Raw genomic sequence first — 21,047 nt, 5'->3', positions numbered from 1 at the left:
TGCATTGGAGTACGGAATCTGCCGAAATAACCATACTACAATTAGTAATATTCCTCTGACTAACAAGATTCAATATCGTCTCAGCACATCACAACAACGGTAACAAGTCTTAAAACTCAAATTCTATGGATCAATCATATCAAAATGCCTCTTGTTTTGAGGAAAAACACATACATAAACAAGCAGCTTCACAAATGCGATTATTCTTATTATTGTTCTATTAAAAAGAATAGTGTTAGTTTCTTACAAAAAAAAAGTGCGAGACAATTATTGGATGGAGTGAAGCAACAAAAATAAAAACCTCTAAGTGCTGGCCCAAAATTTAGCCCAAAAAAAGGAAGAGAAATCTCTTTTCTTAGTCTATCAAAATTGAAGAAAAATCCGCCTGTCTACACAGACTAGTATTGTTTGTAATACTTGCATCTTCTATTAGTTCCAGATCTCACAAAGTTCTCTGAATGTCTTCTGGACTCTACACAGGATTGTCGACACCTGTGTAATTTGTGTAAGTAGTTAACACAATGTATGAACAAATAACCAAAAAACAATAAGGAGCAGAATGCAAATAAATTGCAGGATAAGATGAGCCATTATTTTTTTCTTTTTTGATTCCATAGAATCGGTGCCCTCGCCAGTGATATGTTTAAATCGATCAATATTAGTTATATGAAAAATGTATTACTACATTTGTCTTTAGAAATGCTTTCGCAAAAGTAAACTTTATTCAATATATTAGCATGAAATTATAAAAAGTAGTCGTCAAAGTTATATCTCGAAACCCAAAGGTATTCAAACAACACTAATATTTATACGTGCTGATTTGAAGAATAGATAGATATCTAGAATTGCAATTGGAACTGATCCGTCCACAGGATACATACAAGTTAAACACGTAAGAACTAACAGGGTTGCTGACAAAAAACCATACCTTATTTGAAAAGAAAATAATGCATTTATCCTTTCTAAGTAGTTTGGGTGTTTGAACTTCAGATCTGCAAAAATACTGGTAGCTAGCATATCAATGAATGAAATATAATGGATAGAGAAAGAAAAGTTTATGAATAAAATTCACTACCTGGAACATTTAGGAGCATCATTCTGCCTTCCAAATAAGAAATTTATCACATTTCAGTGCATTTTCAATTGAAGATCCAGCAAAATTCTCTATTGGGTACTAATGTCAATATTAGATGCTTTGGCAGAATTTGTATTGCCTAGTTGCCAGCTGAAACAACATCAGCAAAGGACACGCTTGAAGGCCTGAAGATGTCATTCTCTCTGACTACTTTGTTATAGGCAAGCTTGAAAGAGCGTGACCCGTATGTCTTGTTAAGCAAACTTATTGGGATTCTCAGAGTTTGTTTCCGCCGGCTTTTCCCTTTTACGTATATCCTGAAACTACCTTCATCTTCATTCTTCATGTTGCTTCGCGAATGGTTCGCTACACCAATATAATGTGTGCTGTCTCCTTGGATGTCAGGATTCAATTCAATTCTAGCTGCATCCTTTAATTGTTTATCCTGATCATCATGTTTGTTGCTGATAAAATTGCCACTTCCTACCACTGCAGGTGCCTCCATCTCCTCCTTGGCTGCTACAGTATTACTGTCCAGCGAGAGTCCTATACTAACAACAGCTGCATCAGATTGAATATGTTTATCTGCTAAAGACTGAGAAATAGGGTCAACAACATGTGGGGTGGGGATGAAGTCAACTGTATGGCTGCTTGACCATGCTGACACTGGCACAAATTCTGATGCCGCTGGGTTCATATAGGGTTGCCATCCATAATGGTTAGGCCGAAAAATATTTGTGTTCATGGGATATGTGGTGCTTGGGACTACCTGTGGTTGACTATATGGTGGATAAATAAATGGCATAGGATGCAGGAGATTAGGAGATCGAGGAGCAGGAGGATACAAATGATGAGGCGACATGCACAGCGGAGGACCACTTGGCACCATAGTTGAATGTCCAGGATGCAGGGATACATTCACAGGCCAAGGCGCTACACCTGGAATGGCACCTGGTGGTGGGAGGCCAACTTTTCCAGCAAGGGGACTAAGTACAGCCGGTGGAGATGGATTAAATGGTGGCGCAGCAGCAGATAGCTTCTTATTAGGCATCTCTCTCAAATCAATATTACTTAGCAGCAAGTTAGGCTTTGACTTCTCACTTCCAACACCTCCAAGACTCCCTGTGTCTGTTGTAGATGCTGAAACTGCAATAGGTTCTATACTGCTGGGCAGAGCTTCTTCAAAAAATTCCTTGTCAGACTTCCCACTCTGTTCAGCTTTTACAGATCCAGTAGACCCTGAAAACTCAATGGCTGCACCATCATTGCCACTACTTGATGGTTCTTGATTTGTGGTACTGAACACATTGGCATCTTCTTTACTTTTTGCAGGCTCACTTTCAGTTATAGATTCCTCAGCCTTTGATAATGGCATATCTTGTAAGCCATCTTTGCCAAGATTTTCAATCTCCAGTTCTCTTTTGGAGAATTTTGTTTCTTCTGACCGCTGAATTTCTCCTTTCACATTGGTTACTTTGGAATTGTCAGTATTCCCAGACACAGATCTCTGTTCCACTTTAAGTAAGTCAACCAAAGAATCCTTCATTTCTTGTGCAATGATTTGACCAAGTGATGGTTGGCTGTGCATTACATCATCTCTAGATTTCTGTATCTGAGTTTTGGCAATTGTTCCAGGACGTGCTAATGCAACATCTTTGTATGATGGAGCATTTCCAATACTAGCAACCAAAGTTCCATGTGGCTCACTTTCTTTCTGATCTATAGAGGTAGGATTTTGTACTTGTGAGTATGTTATCTGGGATTCTGCTTTACCACTCATCTGCTCTGTACTCTTAGAAGTACCTTCCACCTCTGAGGATGCAGTCCCAGGCTTAACCCGATAGGTCACAGCCTTGTAAATCTTACGACCAAACCTGGCACCCGATGTCTGGACTTTCACATGCTGTTGAGGATCTGTGTACGTTGTAGGTACGACAGTTCTCTTCCTTAAGAAATAATACCGATTATTCGAATAGGAATTCCTTGCCTTGTACTGAGAAGTATATGTTGGATCATGACTATTAGGGTTGTACACCTTTCTAGTTGTAGGACGGTAATGTTTTACCTGTTTTCCTGGACCTCCAGCTGATTTAGGTCTTTGAACAGATTGCCAACCATCTTCAGGTTCTACAGTTTCCTCTTGAAGAACTTCCTTAGGTAAATTAATGTGCACCTCAGCTATCTCTAGTGGTAGCTCAGAAGCTGCTGGATGCTCAAACGACTTAGGACTCTGTTTAACCTCGGCTTCAGAAATAAGATCAACGCCGTCATCTTTTGACAGTTCTTTAACTTGCTGTTCCTCATTTATAATGGGAGTAGAATCTCTTGGAGATATCTCAGGACTCGTTCCATTTGAACTTTCATTTGAGTGTGATAAAACCTGACAGGACGAGTATGGAGTGAATAAAATTCTAAAGTGGAGGAATATCCAAAAACTAAAAGCATGTTTGATTAATGTTGTAATGGAAGAGTGTAATGCAAAATTGCTAATGCGAAAAAGGAAAACATGGTGCTAAGCAGGAAGTAAATTATATGGTCATCGATCGATACTAACAAAAAACTATACATGCACAGCAATGCTTTAAAAAAATGTCTGAACAAGATTATCTAATAGCAAGGAAATTTTAGTGATCTTGAGTACCCAATTTGATAAGAGTTATGCTAACCATGGATTTTCACTTGGCAGTTATCACAATAAAAGTTCCCTAAGAAATCGAAAAACATATAATTAACTGTTGTCCACAAGGCCAAGCCATATCATTAACAGTGTTGAACAAATGACTACTGGTAAAAATCTCATACAAATGGAAAATTAGTATTTTTGTGGTCTGTCGGTACTGATAACAATATTGAACTTGACTTGATTGTGAACATGTCCAATTTGTTACGCTATTAAGAAGATATCCAGAGGTTTTGGTGTTTCTGGTTAACTCGAGTTTCAAGATATGCACTACATCTAACTGCTAAGTTAACATTTAAGTTACTTATTACAATATGATGATCACCTTGCATCTGAGAACTCACTCTATTTTTATTCAAAAAAATTCATCAGCAAAGGCATAATTATCCTATATAAAAACAAGGTCAGACAAAGAAAGATTGGTAACCAACCTTTATGCTTGAGTATCTCCTTTTGCCAGATTCAGAATCTCTTCCTTTGTTCTCTTGGTCAGGATTTATGTAATCAAGAAGATCAGATACACTGGAAGTGCAAAATAAAAGTCAGAACAGCATCTAAATATCCATCTAAAAATTAGGCATCGAAATATCAGTGAACCCAGTTTCTTTTAGTACTAGCTCAATGGAGAATTGAAGTGTTATGGTCAGGCAATGAGAAGTATTCAATTAAGGTTTCACCTTAGGTGTCCTTTACTAGCTATTGATGCATCAGGTTTCCGAGTTCCATTCCGTGCAGCCTCTTGTTGCTCAATTACTTTTGACTCAAAGTATTCAAGCCAGGCAGCAGCATCCTGCATTAAGAAAAGGATAAAATGTTAAGAATGGCCATCTATGTCACGAAGGAGGGAATATTTCTTTCTTCACAAAAAATAGAGGCACTGTTAAAGGCCAAAAATAGAATTTAACTAAACAGATGTCATCTTGGACAATGGGCACTCTCCAATGTACATCTTTGGGTAATGATTGAATCTTTATAGTAATAAGTAACTCACTCCGGGTAGCTTTTGTTTAGACTTTTGAATGCGTCTCTAAATATAATTAATAGTGGAACTTCTATTCTTGTCACAGCCCAAATTTGTGAGCTAAAAATTTCTAAAGAAAAACATTGAATAATGTCCCTAAATGCTCTTTAGCATAAACCAAATAAATGGATTAAACAAATTGCAAAGAAAATAGAAAAAGAAATGTATGGAAATGAGAAAAAGAAAAGAAAAGAAAAATAGAAACCCCCTGGACCCCTTTTCCTTCTCCCTCGCCCAACCCCATCCTTTTCCCTCTCCCTCAAGCCCAGCCACGCACGGCCTGCTCCACCTCCCCGCTCCCTCCCGACTCGAGTCGCCCTGGCCCGCCTCCCACGCGCACCCCGTCCCTAGGTTGTAGCTGTGTCCCTGGCCCATGCCGCACTCCCGCCCCTCTCCCTCTGTCTCAATCTCTTGCGCCAAGCCCGCCCATCAGCACGATCGCCTACCTCCTGCCTCCTTCCTTTTTCTCCCTCTGTAGCCGATCCAAAAATCCAATTGTTTTCGTACCTCCGAAGGAAAAGGACCACTCGATGACCGCATAGAAGGAAACCCCAAACGAGAGGAAGGGAAGGAGACCAATCACGAACGAAATCGGAGCTCGATTGAAGGAATACCCCACGCAAATCCTGCCGGCACCAAACCATAATCCAACTCAGGATCCGCCTCCCCGACCTATAAAAAGCTCCGATTTTGACCCTTTTGGCATCTCTGTGAAGGATCTCCGCACCAAGAACATGATTCTCCGGCGACCTGTACCCGTTCTTTGCGCCACCTGTTCGTCAACATCACGCCTTCATCACACCGTCTACCATTACTTGGCACCAACAATTGGGTCATGTCCGCAACCAGCCCCTCTCCAGACTCCGCGCTAGCAACGCTATCGCCACAAATAACACCATCTATCTATCATGCATGTCAACTCGGACTTCATGTTCACCTCCCATTTGCTACTTCAGTTTCTCGCACCAATAAACCTTTTGAGCTTCTTCATTGTGATCTGTGGACATCCCCTATACCCAGCATTTCTCGTTACAAATACTACCCAGTAATGCTTGATGATGTTAAGCATTATTGCTGGACTTTTCCTCTCAAGCTTAAATCCGATACTCTGCATACCATACGCAATTTTTATGCTTATGTTACTAACCAATTCCACAGCACAATACAAAACATCTAAGGTGACAACAGCCGAGAGTTCGACAATCATGCCACACGCTCCTTCCTCACCTGTGCCATCCATCTGCACATCTCGTGTCCTTACACATCCCAACAAAACGGAAAAGCAAAACGCGTCATTCGCACTATCAATGACGTACTTTGCTCACTGCTCTTCCAAGCCTCCATGCCTCCTCCCTACTGCGTCGAGGCACTCCACACCGTCACCTACCTCCTAAACAGATGACCCACAAAAGCTCTTCCATCCTCTACACCATACCAAGCACCCTTCAGTCGTCCACACACATATAATCATCTTCGCGTCTTCGGTTCCCTCTGTTATCCTAACCTCTCCGCCACCATGACAAACAAATTAGCCCCACTCTGTTGCCTGTGTCTTTTTTGGTTACCCGGAGAATCATAAAGGCTACCGCTGCCTCGTTCTGACCACAAATCGAGTCATTATATCTCGCCATGTGGTTTTTGACGAAGCCACTTTTCCATTCGCTTCACCAATGCAAGCCTCGTCTAGCACATATAACATGTTCAATGCAGCAAATGATTTTGCAGCAAGAGGTTTAGTGCCCATCCACACACTAGCCGGGCCCACTCGTGGTCTGACCGACGCAGCAGCAGCAATGCTACCACCCAAAGCTGGTGCGGGATCCCTCCGGGTCTACAGTCGCCGGCGCGCCGTGGCGATCGATGACTGCTCCAACGCAGCAGTGCTACTGCCCATCGCAGCGCCTCCCGGCTCCAACGCGACGGTGGGCGGCCTCCCTAGCACCACGACATGGCTGAACTGCCAGCTCTCCCAACTCAGCTCCGCCACCCCGATCCAACCTCGCCCCTCGCCTACACGCGCCGACCACGCGCAATGGCCTACGGCAATCCCACCCTGCCTACCACTTGCATGCCCAGTCCGGCTGCACCTGCCGCTGCTGCGCCCCTCCAGCTTAGCGCGCTGGCGGCTGGCTCGACACCTGGCGCAGCGACGTCCGCCTCCTCTCCGCCCGATGCAGCGGCGGCCGCCTCTTCGCCACCCGGTGCCACGACAGCCATCAGACCGACCGGCACAGTCGCAGCAGCCACGCCACCCCTCCTCGTCTACACCCGCAGGTCACGGGCTACCACCGACATGGAGTAGCCAGCCCAGCCAAGCGCAACGGTCGACATGACATCAGACAATTTCGACATCATTGCAGCATCCCAATCTACCACCTCGACAGTGCCCTAGGCCAGCCACCCTATGATCACCAGATCAAAGGCGTTGATCTCACCGTCTCCGTCGTCGTCGTATCTCCTATGCTGAAAACATATCACAACGCCCTCAACGATCACAATTGGCGGGCTGCAATGATCGACGAGTTCATCGCCCTCACCGCCAACAACAAATGGGATCTAGTTCTTCCAACGCCATGCGCCAACATCATCTTCGGCAAATGGATATTCCGCCACAAGTACAACTTCGACGGCATCCTTGCTCGCTACAAGGCCCACTGGGTTCTACGTGGCTTCTCATAGCAGCCTGGCATCGATTACAACAAAACCTTCAGTCCCATCATCAAGCCTACCACCATTCGCGTGGTACTCTCCCTCGCCATCTGCAACAACTGGCCCATCCACCAGCTCAACGTCAAGAATGCCTTCCTCAACAGCAAGCTTGAGGAGATGGTCTTCTGCCAGCAACCCTCCAGCCTCGTCAACACTGACAAACCAAACCACGTCTACCGGCTCAACAGATCGCTCTACGGTCTGAAGCAGGCTCCTCGCGTGTGGTACAGCTGCTTCCAGATTTTCGCGGTCTCCATTGGCTTCTGCGGCTGCAAGACGAGCTCCCCCTCTTCGTCTACCACAGCACGACCAACATCACCTACCTCCTGTTGTACATCGACGACATCATCCTTACAGCTTCAAACATGGCATTGCTTCAACAAATCATCACCACCCTTCGCAACAAATTCAAGATGACCGGCTTGAGCGACCTCCACTACTTCCTCGGCATCTCAGTGCGTCGGGACTCCCGCGGCACTTTTCTCTCAGGAGAAATACGCCACAGAAATTCTTCAATGAACCAACATGTCTACATACAACCCGTGTGCCACGCCGATTGAAGCACGATCCAAGCTAGCCACTGCAGCAAATGCCCTGGTCTCCAACCCAACCTTGTACCATAACCTTGCAGGTGCTCTCCAGTACCTCACCTTCACTCGCCCCGACATCACACATGTTGTTCAGCAAGTCTGTCTCCACATGAACAATCCACGAGAACAACACTTCTTGCTGATCAAGTGCATCCTGCGGTTTGCAGCTCTCCCACAGATCCTCCCACGATCATGTCGTCTACTCCGACAGAGACTGGGTTGACTGTCCCAACACTCGCAAGTCTACCTCGGGCTATTGCGTCTTCCTCGGCGACAACTTGATCTCATGGTCCTCCAACCGCCAAAACAACGTCTCCCAGTCTAGTGCTAAGACTGAGTTCCGAGCTTTCGCCAACGCCATCGCCTAAGCTTGCTGGCTACACCAACTCGCCATTGAGATTCGTCGCCCTTTGACCAAGGCCACCGTCGTCTATTGCAACAACGTCAATGTAGTATATCTCCCCACCAACCCAGCCCAGCATCAACGGACGTGTAACATGTGGAGATCGACCTGCACTTCGTTCGCGAGCGGGTGCCCCTGGGGGATGTCCGTGTTCTACATGTCCCCAAGACTCTTCAGTATGTAGACATCTTCATCAAAGGACTTCCAACCACGGTGTTCCAATCCAGTTTCAACATCTGTGAAACTCCAAGTTTCAACATCCGTGAAGCATCCAATTTCATATCTGGCAAATCAGGCCCAACCGACAAGCCTATGCTGGCCATGTCAACCTCAGCCGCCACCAACCCTATTAGGGTTTTTGTATGTATAAAAAGTATCGCTGTAGTTTCCTAGTTTAGAGAGATCGATCCATTGCCTTGTATAGTTCATCTCTTACCTAGTTTAGCTCTTTGTACATCTATATAAGCTAGCCGGCAATATGGGAATAAACAAGCCGAGAATTCCTCCATCTCCATACTTTTTCAATTTTGACTACATGCATTCTAAAATGACATCTATTTAGAGGCAGTACTTTTTGTGCATGTCAACATTGTTATTTCATAAAAGGATACCTGAGTCCGTAGGTCATCTGGTCCAAGCTTTGCACGAAGGATTTGCAACGTTGTTTGCTCATGCTGAACACTCAAGGAATAAGCTTCCATCAACGAGAGAGCAATGGCTATAGCGTGGTAGCTTGCAGCAGTCTACAGATAACAGAAGATCACTACATCAACTGAAAATTTCCCTCAAAAAAAAAAAATAGTACATCAACTGAAAATTAATAGCTAATCATGCAAATTGATGAATTATGATGGCTGAAATGTCAAAATATAGGCAACAAGAAAATCAACACTGTGGAACTGCAAGCCCACTTTTTAGCTTGCATAATACCAGACTTTAATCCAGCTAACATAACTTCTTGCGAATAACAATGTGGAAGTGCAACTAGCTTCTACCAGGCTACCACCATGCAGTAGTCAAAAGCTATCAAAATCCCTAGCAATGAACATAACTCCTTCAGGTAACAAATCAAAATTTAAGTATTTCCCATCCAACAGGATAACTATTTTTGGAAAAAAAGGATACTGCCTCGAGTTGAGAAGCCGCCACCCGGGCTCAAATCTAGGTGCTCACAAAAAGTGGTTACCTTCCTGAGAACTGGTTTCAGCGAGTTTCCTGGCCAGCCAGGGTTCGGTGCTTCCCTCCTTTATGATGAAGCCAGGGGGAAGTCTTCTCCCCGTGGTCGAGTTTTTTATTTTTATTATTTTTAAAAAAATTTAAGTATTTCCCATCCAACAGGATAACTATTTTTAAGGATACTTTTAATTATCACCAAGTATAGAGAACATGCCCTTGAAAGAAAGAAAAAAATCCCAGTCTAAGTTTCAAAAACAAAAGAAAACAATATTACCTGGATATGATCAGGCCCAAGTAATTTCTGGTTGCATTTTAAAGCTTTGTGCAAGTATCTGAGAGCTACATGCACATTGCCCAAGCCTTCTTCCATCATGGCTACATTGATATATGTAGCAGCTGTATTTGGATGAGACGGCCCGCACGTAAGATGCAGAAGATATAACGCACGCTTGACATACCTAATTTACACCAATAGTTAATACTTTGCAGATAATGTGGCAATTAATTTAAACCATCAGAATTGTACATTCTACAAAGACTATCAAACAAACAACAGGTACAATCAACTTCTGTTTTGAAAGGTCTTTAGATTTTCAAATCAATTCAACATTTAAGGAGATCACAAGTGATACCCTTAATAAACAAGAGCATAAAAAACAATAGGAATTAACATCTTTTAATTGCACATATATAAAAGCTTAAGGATTGTGATTATTGTCATGACCAAACTAATAAAAGGGGGACAAACAGCGATGTAACAAGACAAATTTTGTGGTAGAAGAAAAAGATGACACTTTTCTTTGTCCTTTCCAAACTTTCCCAAACACATAAAAAACTACATATGTTCGTGGATTAAAAAAAAATATTTGGAAAGGAATCACCATCTAAGAATTCAATTAACATCTATAATCCATCAGTACTCCATTTCATGGTCAAATTATTGAACATATTCATGTTTCACATGTTATTCCATGGCTAATAACATGTATAAATTGTGCTGCAACTTAAAGATAGCATCTCCCTCTTGCAATTATCATCTTAAAAATCAGATTTACTTTGACTCAAACAATTATAGCGTAAAGAGAGAAAACCAAATATGCACATTCGGCATGACAAGTTTGTGAACAGAAAAGCTAGAAGATAGTAACAGAAACAAATCAATGCATGCTTGATAGCAATAACAAGAATGTTTCATTTTGTCTTTTGTCAAACATCATCAACATGCTATAGCATTAAACTAGATAGAAAACTCTAAGATCAATCTAGATCTTGAAGATAGTGAGTAGATACATTATTAACTTAGCTAAGACTACTGTGGTTCTGAACCATTCTGAAACTATAGATGAGCTACATGAAACATAAAACAAAAGAATTCTACAAATACAGCTTACTTTAGAGCCAATTCTGTATGTTGTAGACGGTAGTAGAACACAGCAAGGTCTCCATAACTCTTCATTGTATCAGGGTGGTCAAGTCCAAGTTCCCTCTCATTGATGTCTAGGGCCTTTTGCTGATAAATAGTAGCCTGCAGTTTTTTTATTGTACATATTAAAAGCTAGAATAAAAAACTACATCAACATTTAATCATCAGTTCATTAGTCATCACATGCTCATTTGAATTTCTTTCAGGCGTCGTATTGCTGACCACTTTGTCCCTCCTGACGCACTCTGACATAATTTCTCCTTAAAAAATACAATATTTCTGTGTTTTCCAGAAAAGTTACTGTGTGATTCCTTGCATATTCCTTTAGTTCTACACTTCTACGATTGATGTAATCCTTTAATATGTTGCCTAAGCATAGTATAATCGTAGTGTTTTGAAACCATGCTTAGTAGGCATCCAGAAGTCTGAAAATGCTTAGCACTTTACCAAATGATCTGATATCCGACTAAATAAAAATATACCTGATTAAAATCACCAGTATGGTACAAAACAACAGCTAGCAGACTATAAGCTCCAGCTGTCATTCGGTGATAGGGACCGCACACGGTTATGAGCTTAGAGAGAGCCTGCATTTATATGGAAAATTATAAACCTATTAAAAATTATGTACAAAATTGCGACATTTAGACATGATTTTGGAAAGATACCTTGGTCCCATAATTAACAGCATCTTCAAGTTTTCCCTTGTCAAGGGCAGTTTTAGAGGATTCTAGCAGTTGCCTTCCATCTGCAGACGAGCATGCAACTTGCTGCATATTATGGAAAACAATGTTAGCTGTGTTTATGTCACATTCTAGTGTGTCTAACAAAGTTTCAATCAATATAAAATAAAAAAAAACTTGTAATTACTGATGGTAATCACCGATATTCACGCCATCACAGGAACAATTATCTGATTACATATGATGAGCCAAATGAATTTCAGAAAAATAATAATCTTTGCTTGTAAACTTTACCTTATGTACAGGTACCAGGCTAATAATGTCCTGCTTATGGAATGGGAAAGCAGAATCCATAACGAAATCTCGGGGTGCCAATTCAATGCCCACCTAAAAGCAATGATTATTCTCAATTCAAATTACACAAAATTGGGATGAGGTTTCTTTTGAACAAAGACAAAAATAATAACTTTTACCTTATGGCATAGTCCTCTCAGGATAGCATATTTTCTCACATCATGATAATGTTTCTCTGTGAGCTCAAATTCATATCTCTTTTTCAAGAAAACTACCAGCCATCTCCATACTAGGGGATGCACATTAGGAGAACTTCCAGATACCTCAGATTCAGGAACACCAAGCAGTAAGTTCAGCGCTGCGGCTATTTTTAGTGCTAATTGTCGCATGTCTGAAATAGCAGCAATAACAGAGCGGACAATATGCTTGAATGCTCTCACTATCATCTCATGCACACATAGGGACTGAACATGTGAAAGCTTCTCTGAAAGCTTGACCTAAACAGATGATTACCAGATCAGCATATGCAAAGTAATTTGAAAGAAATGGCATCAATTCTGTTCAAATGTAAACATCATTAGAAACTTACAACTCGTCCAAGAGAGCGCATCTGTAGGCCTCTGGTATGCATGAAATCTGTCAATGTCCTACCGTCGACAGGTGAAAGTTCCAGAGAACCAAAATCAGCAACCTAAATATTTTCTTTGATTAGTAACTCAAAACATATGCATATGGAAATGTATACATCACTCATTATCTTCATATATTCATGCATACCAGCTTAGGAAGTGCAACTTCATCGTAGTACTTTAGAGCCATCTCGATCAACTCAGGTGGTGACTGTGGAACAAAAACAGGTTAGTCTACAGTCTTCATGCAGGATTATGATACAATGAGTGCTTGGTAACCAGGAACAGTTGAAATACCATTAACTGCCAAATCGAGAAAAACACAGTACATGATGAAAAGTAATTTATCTTTCCTTCAAAGCAAAAATAGTTTCAACTTACAAGATAAAAAGAGCTGAGAAGAAGATTGAAGCACAAGGAAAATGAATTACAGAAAAAAAGAATAGTACTTTTTTAGATAAAAAAGAATAGTACTTATGAGGGCTTCTAGTGCAAGTGTGTTGTCAGATAACTAACCAGTGTATATTTGAACATATCATTTTTTTGGGGTACAATTAAGAACTGTATCGACAAAATCAAGAAAAGAGAAATATTCTTGGATATTTGAGGTTGCTTAGTCAGAGTCCAAGAATTTCATGTTCTGGGCCAGAAAAGAATCATTTTCTTAACCCCTCCACAGCTCAGCCTGATTACCTTCCTATTAACCAACAACATATCATGTGCAACAGTGCAACCTAATGTTACCAGCTATATATATGACATGTATGACTCCCATATATACACATCACAATGGAAATGAAGTTTTATCTTTTATCAGCATTTCAGAGGATAGAATCTACAAAATACGAAGCAAAAGATAGCTCATTTGAGTTTTCAGTCCTCATGAAATGTGATGCATCTATACCTTCTGGTGGAGCCCAGTTTCTGATTCTTTCAACCTTGTAAAGGCAGCATCCAGTAATAAATCCTTCAGCAGCCTTTCGTTCTCAGAAGCGCTAGATTCTCCTTGAGGTAATTCAACATCTGATGCCCTGTCTTTCTGGCTTTCTGCAGAGCTTGTTCCTTCAGACAAGATTTTGGCCCCCAATGAGGATCCCTTCTCAGCAGTATCAACAGCATTTTTCGAGTTCTTAAGAGCTTTGAGAGGCTTCCCTAGCCCTTCAACCTTTGTCTCTTTCAGAGCTTTGTCCACTGTTTTCTTCTTTTCCTTCTCACTACCTTGTTTTTTATCCTTATCAGAATTTTTCTGATCCTGCAAATGCTGAACCCAGCAGGCACCAAGTTCCCATCTCATAAATGATTGTTTCTCAGTTTCCTCTTCCTCAAGCTTTTCAAGGCTTTCTTTTAACAATTTCTCAACAAAAGTTTGTGCCGCAGTTAGTTCTTCCTGCCTATGATTTTGTGAAAGGTTTGATATCTTTTTCTCTCCAGTTGAATTGGCTTCATTAAGGAGCATCCTCAAACTAATAGAATGAGCAGAAGTTCATCACCAAAAGATAAATATAGGGTGAAGCTATAGAAATAAGACCTAGAAGGATAACACAAAAGCATTGTTATTAACCTGTTTATGTTTAATGCATGTGCCCCCCCTTCAGGTTGATCTGCGATATTTATAGGCTTGATAGAAGAATCCACTTTAGTTTTGTCAATATTGTTAACCTTTGCTACTGCAACATACCCACAGTATCTAAGGTTGATAATGCCCAAACTGTCAACATCCTGCAAATTCATGACAAAATTAAGAATTACTACAATTTGTGCAGAATATGAACAGGATCACCTTAATTTAGAACTCATACATGGGCAGCCGTGTTTTCATCTGCAGTTATCCCTTTCAAAAGGTTCCTCTCCGCGAGATTCTTAGAGTCCATTCCTGTGGCTCGGCTTCCATCAATCTTAGTGTCCACCTTGCAGCTTGCATCTGAAGAATCTCTTGTGACAGTGATGCTAAAATTTCCTACTGTCTCAGAATACAGAACTTCATCTATCTTGGTTGATGCTGATACCTCTGTACTCTTCATTACATGCCTTACTGCTGCAATAGCCCTAAAGATGGCAACATCTACAAAGAGGCTGTGAAGTAGGAATGCTCTCCTGTCTCGGAGTTCCCTCTCCTCAGCAGTTTTGCAAGGCATGGATGTGAGATAGAGGAATTCATCTGCCCATGGCAACATATTACTTTTGCCATCCCTTCCCCAACCACCTCCACTGCCTCCCCAAGTTTCATCCTCGGCAGGAAGAGGAGGAAACATTGATGGCGACTGAGCAGCAATTGGAGGAACAAGCCATGTGTTTGCACGAAAACCATAAGGAAAATTTCCAAACTGCAATGTATCAGCAACACCAACTAGGTGAGGACGTAGCATTGGAATAGGAGAAAAGTTAATCCAAAAGAGATGCTACTTGCATAATAGAAAACATGATTAGACAAAATGAAGCAACGATGTTGCAAGACTTTAGTGCTGAACTGAAGTGCTACTCCAAAAGCAGAACAGCATTATAGTGTGACCAATATGAAAGAACAGGTTATGAAGCTACATGAACATATCTATACAAGTAGGTAAGGTATTCCCAGAAGGCCAGAACACATTCAAAATTATTATTTGCTACTTGAAGTACATGTGCACTAAAACTCATTTAGCTCTGTTTCAGATTAACCAATAGATATTCTAATATATGACCTAGTACAACATAGTGTGAAATAGTTTCCATCAAATTCAACAAAAATTATGTATGAAACAAATAACCAGAATGAGGTAACAGACCTTGTTTCGTTCCAAAAATGCCTTCATAAGATCTTCATAAACCTAAAACATATCCAAGCAACAAAAAGAATTGAGCTCACAGTTACAGGTGATGAAGTAATGTAGCAACAAGAAGTGTGATGGAACATCTTGCAACTTATAATTTCCTGTGATTCGACATCACAGTAGATTGTAGGTTTTAACCTGAAAAAACTCTTTCTGATTTCGTTCCAAGGTTTGTCTTCACAAACTCATAAAAGATGTGCTAATGTGGAAATTTACATTCTGCAGCAATATGTCCGTGCTACTGTTAAAATAGCATTTGTCCTATAAAGATTGCTTGTAATTGGTGACATAATGAAGTTTTTATCATGAATAAGCCTATAGTTGCTGCCAGACAAATGATTTTCAATACTTTAGAAAGGTGGGTACTGTTCATACACAGATGTGCACAGTCATGATAATGCAAATTGAAGGAGATCCCTGAAATTGTACTGGGATTACGATTTAACTATCCTTTAAATTGTAATGCTCTTCAATGGTTCCAAGTCTAAGTGGGGATACCAAATAACAAGGTCAAATACCATCGGCATTTAAGATTAATATATAACTCTGCTACTATCACCCTATAATATAAATCGTAACCAAAAAGCTGGAAGTTGAGTGAGATAGACGGACATTATCGAATGCTCTACTAAGATGCCTCAGAAGATCGATAAGGTTCTGGCACAAGACTCGCTGCTTCCCCAAACTGAAGAATCCCTTTCTTCGAGCTTCAACAACAACGAATTTCCCACTACAAAGCTTTGCCTGTAAACCAGAAAACGATTCTCTAAATAGGGCCAGCACATACATGGCAAATATCAGAGGATTTTATCCCAACGAGGCCAATGAAAACCCCATCATTGATCCATTTTACCTCGAGAAAGAATAGATGGTCATCCGAAGGCTGCTCCTCCTGTCGAGGCTGCGACACTCGCTTTATAACTGAAATTAATCAAGGGTGTGGATGAATGCAAACATATCTTCTGTGCTAGCTGGTCCAAGAACTCAATGTGTGCCAGGGATTGCAGATAAAGAGAGGCTGTCACTTACAGTGGAGGGGCGGCGTGAGGTTGGCGAGCGAGAAGAACTCGTAGAAGGCGCCGAGGCGTGGGCACGCGCCGCTCATCTCGGCCTCCAGCTCCGCCGAAGCCGTGGACTCCTTGGCCGCTGCCTCCTTTGCTGCCGATGAATCCTTCGCGGCCCCGGCAGCCGGCGGCGGCGAGGCCGTGCGACGCCCGCCCGAGGAAGCGGAAGCGGCAGCCTTGGAGCTGGAGCTGGAGTTCGAGAGTTCCTTGGCGGCATCGCCGTCCTTGGGGGACAGTGGGGGTGGAGGCGGCGGCGGCGGCCCGAAGGACGTGGTGCAGGCGACGATGTCCAGCAGCCGCCGCACGTGTTCCACCGCTCTCTCCTCGTTGTACTCCTCTGCGGTTTTATCATTTTTAGCGGCATATCGAGAATTTTTTTCAAAAGAAAAATGTAACACTTAGATCTTGATTTACTGATCTGTCTTGTTCATGATCCCAAGTGGATTTATGATAATTCTATTTCCTTTCAAACCAAGGTTTCTTTCGCTGCCTAGAGGATGGACTTTTCTCTAAAAAATTGAGAACCATTTCATGTTTTCCAAAAGTTTATGCAAATTTTACGGGTGTTGAGATGATGGTTTTGTTTTCGGTAGGAAGAGTATAGGACCGGAGAGAAGACTACAAGGAATTTTGGATTCTAATTCAAATATTTTGCTGCATTGAAGAAAAAACTTGTAAATTTCGTGGCGGCCGTGTACTCTTGCTAAAGAATGCATTTTTCAAATTACTTAATGCCGCTCGATGATGTTTCCACAAATATTTTGACTTGTAGTTAAAATATACTCAGCAGAGGGTATCATGGTTTTACCATCCACCAGGGTGAGCGTGCACGGCTTCAGTGTCGCAATATCAGCAGCATCCTTCAATGGACCGTCGCGCGTCTGAAACAAAAACAAAATGAAATGAATTGAAATACAGTTCTGAATATGCATTCATCAGCATTCTGAAAATACCAAGATGCGTTATTTGCGTAGGCAGAGGAGGCTAGGACTTGTTCATGCTCAGGGAAATAGAAATACTCCAACTGACACATTTTACAGGCACTTAATTTAACACATATTTCTTGCGAAGAATCAAAGTATAGGGAATTCTATCTAGCAATTTTTAGTCGATTTGAGCCAAAAGACATTCTTCACAAACTTACGAAATAAAATCATTTGTGATGGACCCTTCAACAGACTTTGACTCCTAGCTATAAGATCAATTATCAGAAGTTAATGAAACATACCTCATGTGTGAACGAGTAGTTTGTGATGGCACATGTGGCAGTGTTGACGCACAGTAGCCGCCTCACATCGATGATCCTGTCCGTCGAAATTCCCTGGACAAGTGGATAGGACAAGCCAAAATTGAGCAAAATTGAATTTGATGTACAATGATGAAGAGAAGGGTGTTGGGATCGCTATTAAGGACCTCCGACCCCAGAAGCCCAAGCTTTTGGTGTCCTCCGGATCCTCAGAGATCGGAGGCTGCAGACCCCTTGAGGAGGGGGGGGGAGGGGCAAGGGACCAGTAAGGTCCGTAGGATCGGGCCCACAGGTCATGCGATGTCTATCTTGATATAACTTGTATTTAACATCGATGCAAGTGGTGATCATCTGACACACCGATGCAAGTGGTGGTCGTCTGACACACCGAACAAAATCAGTACCGTAGTCGGTGACCAACCAGACATCGTGACCACTCACCGTCACAGTGACCGCTATTGCAATGTGATATCATCACAATAGTTGATATTTTGGCCTCCCGTCTAGGCAATGTATTAATATACTGACCATGTGTCTCAATTGTATATGCCATAGCATGTATCTTCACTGCCTGTTAGGGGTACGTCAGTAACCGTACGTCGTGAAAATCAATATAAATATTAACCTAAGGACACATAGTGCACCCAGGCCGATTTTTACAACCACTCTGGGTGTTCCTTTCCTCTCATTGTCTTCCGTAAGCATAAACAGCTCAACAAGCTGCTTCTCAACGTATCTTGTTCGTGAAAGACTGGTTCTTTCATCAACAAAGGGTTAAGGAAAAATTATTTTAAGTGGTATGGTTTAGTATATGCATCAAATTATTTTTGTAGAACCATTGTTGCTCTCTCGGGAGAAATCAAATCAAGTGTACTGGCTGAATAACCTGAATCTTTATTCATAAGCATATAAATGTGGTATGAAGTTATAGCATTTGAAACTTGACAGGAAACCAAATACAAATGAACTGAGCCTCACAGTACATAGAAGTTCGTTCCAGTGTTTCAATTTTTTTGTGTACATTTCAATGAGAATTCATGTATATTTCAGTGAGAATAGATGAGAAAATTCACACGAGAACAACTACAATGGAGAGAAATCAAACCTTGAGAATGACATGAGACTGGTCCGGGAGGTTCACGGTGATATCAATGGCCACAGGGAGAACTAGAAATCACAAGAATAATTTAAACTTAAAAGCGCAAACAATCATACCTACCCGGTTATTTCTAATAAGAACTAGGGAAGATCAAAGAATAACCTTTCTCATCTTTCTTTTTCTTCTCACCTTTGGCCTTCCCGCGCTTGCTCTTGGGCGCCATGCAAGGGCCGAACGGCAAGCAAGCTCAGGACAAACAGCCCAACTGCACAATAGATACAGAACAAAAATATAAATTGCTCCCAAGTTTCAACACAATAGAAAGATTATTTTTCTGTTTTTAGTCGAAGTAGAATGGGTGTTAGGCACTTGGATTTAAACAAGTGCAGCTCTTCTGTGTGGCGTGCAGCAAGATTGGATTACTTCACTTGGCTAAAGTGAAACGCGTCAGAACCTTTCTATCTTCAGCTGTTGAGCAAAGATTAAAAACACCACCTTTCTATCTTCAGTATTTCAGAACGGATTTAAAAAAATACAACCTTTCTATCTTTCAATTCCGTGCTTAACAACCATCATGACCGACCAATAAATCAACAGAAAGACACATGCTTTTCTCCCTTCTGTCCTAGTATGATGGGATCATTATGGTAGGATGATATGATTGCCAACAAAAGGCGATCCTAATGACTAATGTGCCATTAGCCCATGACAACAGCAAAAACCAGCTATTTTGTACACAGCTGCTTAGAAGAAGAAACATGTGTGTAATCCTCCAAAAAAAAGAAGAAGCATGTGTGTAGCACATGTTTGAGTTGAAGAAGAGCGTGTGAAGAAGAAACAGTTACAAGACCAGTTCCAGAAAAGTACAGTGAGGACAACTTAGGGAGCTGTCCATGACATGTGTGCATGTACATAAACAGTGACACGTGAAAGAGAAATACTCGTCGTGTTTTCATGCATCTGTTCGGCCCACGGCACGAATATTGACCAGAAAAAAAGGGGAAACTGATGGAGCAAGAAAGAATTGCAAGCAACAATTTTTGTACCAACATCCCAAAACAAGATGAATTCATGTAATATTTTTACTTTCATATCTATCAAAAAGGGAGGCTTGTGTGCACAAAATGTATAACATGACTTTTTTGAGAGGTGTATTACATGATTAATACAAGGCAAAAGAATTCAAGAAGTAGTTATGCTCTGGCCAACTGCAAAGGGATAAGGATTATGGAGCAGCAGAACCAGTGGACCAAATAAATCTAGTTCAGGTTGCAGGTACCAAATTTAGTAGTACAAGATAGTTCAGAAAGAACAAGAACGGATTCGACGGGATAAATTTGCAAGCAGAAATGCTCAAAAATCACAATTCTAAATAACCGTAGCAGGTAACAAGAGTACTCAAATGTTCAACGTATGCAGAACGAGAAGAGATGGAGAGCCAGTGAAGTAATGGACACGAGAACAGACTGCAAGTTAACAATTCACAGAGAGAGCAGGACAGCAGTGCGTGACTGCCCCATATTCAGGCTGCAAAACCAGTCACGCGCAGGGCACATCTCCTGCGCGTACGAATTACCAACCAAAGAACCAACAGAGGCAAACAAAGCGAAAACAGCAGCGTCATAAGAGAAAGCCCAGCACAAAACTAAAACACGTCCAGTATTCTCCTGAATAACCTCGAACACACCGAAATTGAGCGCTCGCAGTACAAAAACAGCCTCGCAAATGGCTAAATGGCCGAACATACAAGGGATAGAAACCAAAGAAACAATAGGAGCTCCAAGAATTTACCAATGGGCTGCCACCCAGCTGCTGCTGCCCAGAACACACACTTGGTAGGACAACCACCAGAAGTATGTGTGTTTCTGCAAGCACCGATACCGAGGCGAGGGGGCGATAGCGAACGTGTATAGAGATGCAGCTAGGCAGAGGCAGTGCTGCTGGAGCTTGCCATTATCGGGATAAGAGAGAAGATAGGAGAAGGAGAGCGAAAGGATAGAACAGGGAAGGGGAGCTCGGGAGGAATAGTGGGAAGGAGGGAACGAGAGCCAAGGGGCGAGGGGTTGATAAGGGTGGAATGGTGGAGGTTTAAGATAAGGTCCTCAACGGCCGCTTCTGCCTCACTCCTCTCTCGGGCCGGGCCCC

The 21,047-nt window shown here is 41.8% G+C and overlaps 1 protein-coding gene across 3 annotated transcripts; it reads right to left on the bottom strand.

The window, feature by feature from the left end:
- Window positions 1-187: 187 nt before the first annotated feature.
- LOC133893097 (protein REDUCED CHLOROPLAST COVERAGE 1) lies at window positions 188-20,970 on the bottom strand. 3 transcript variants are annotated; one of them, XM_062334061.1, is made up of 26 exons: window positions 20,694-20,970; window positions 19,065-19,167; window positions 18,909-18,970; window positions 17,786-17,878; window positions 17,366-17,438; window positions 16,523-16,894; window positions 16,347-16,414; window positions 16,106-16,237; window positions 15,449-15,490; window positions 14,483-15,007; window positions 14,245-14,402; window positions 13,588-14,146; window positions 12,832-12,894; window positions 12,644-12,745; window positions 12,234-12,551; window positions 12,055-12,147; window positions 11,746-11,847; window positions 11,560-11,664; window positions 11,046-11,179; window positions 9,929-10,112; window positions 9,090-9,221; window positions 4,433-4,545; window positions 4,187-4,277; window positions 1,076-3,455; window positions 929-1,003; window positions 188-492 (listed from the first exon to the last, which is right to left on the bottom strand). In XM_062334061.1, the coding sequence occupies exons 2-24, from the start codon at window positions 19,123-19,125 to the stop codon at window positions 1,215-1,217; spliced, it is 5,823 nt and encodes a 1,940-aa protein (XP_062190045.1). In that variant the 5' UTR covers window positions 19,126-19,167; window positions 20,694-20,970; the 3' UTR covers window positions 188-492; window positions 929-1,003; window positions 1,076-1,214. The 3 variants fall into 3 exon arrangements, with proteins under 3 accessions (XP_062190045.1, XP_062190046.1, XP_062190047.1); XM_062334062.1 differs by having other exon boundaries at window positions 929-992; XM_062334063.1 differs by having other exon boundaries at window positions 19,092-19,167.
- Between the last annotated feature and the right edge of the window lie 77 nt (window positions 20,971-21,047).

Source organism: Phragmites australis, chromosome 15 (assembly GCF_958298935.1).
Source record: "Phragmites australis chromosome 15, lpPhrAust1.1, whole genome shotgun sequence".
Classification (NCBI taxonomy): domain Eukaryota; kingdom Viridiplantae; phylum Streptophyta; class Magnoliopsida; order Poales; family Poaceae; genus Phragmites; species Phragmites australis.
This window is presented reverse-complemented; position numbering and strand designations above follow the sequence as displayed.

Bases quoted from the DNA above. Each gene is read 5' to 3' on its own strand.
- LOC133893097 (XM_062334061.1), bottom strand. From the start codon at position 19,125: ATGGCGCCCAAGAGCAAGCGCGGGAAGGCCAAAGGTGAGAAGAAAAAG. The intron at 11,665-11,745 runs GTATCTTTCCAA...ATATAAATGCAG, and splicing joins CTGTTAATTATGGGACCAAG to GCTCTCTCTAAGCTCATAAC. The intron at 3,456-4,186 runs GTTGGTTACCAA...TCGTCCTGTCAG, and splicing joins GGAGATACTCAAGCATAAAG to GTTTTATCACACTCAAATGA.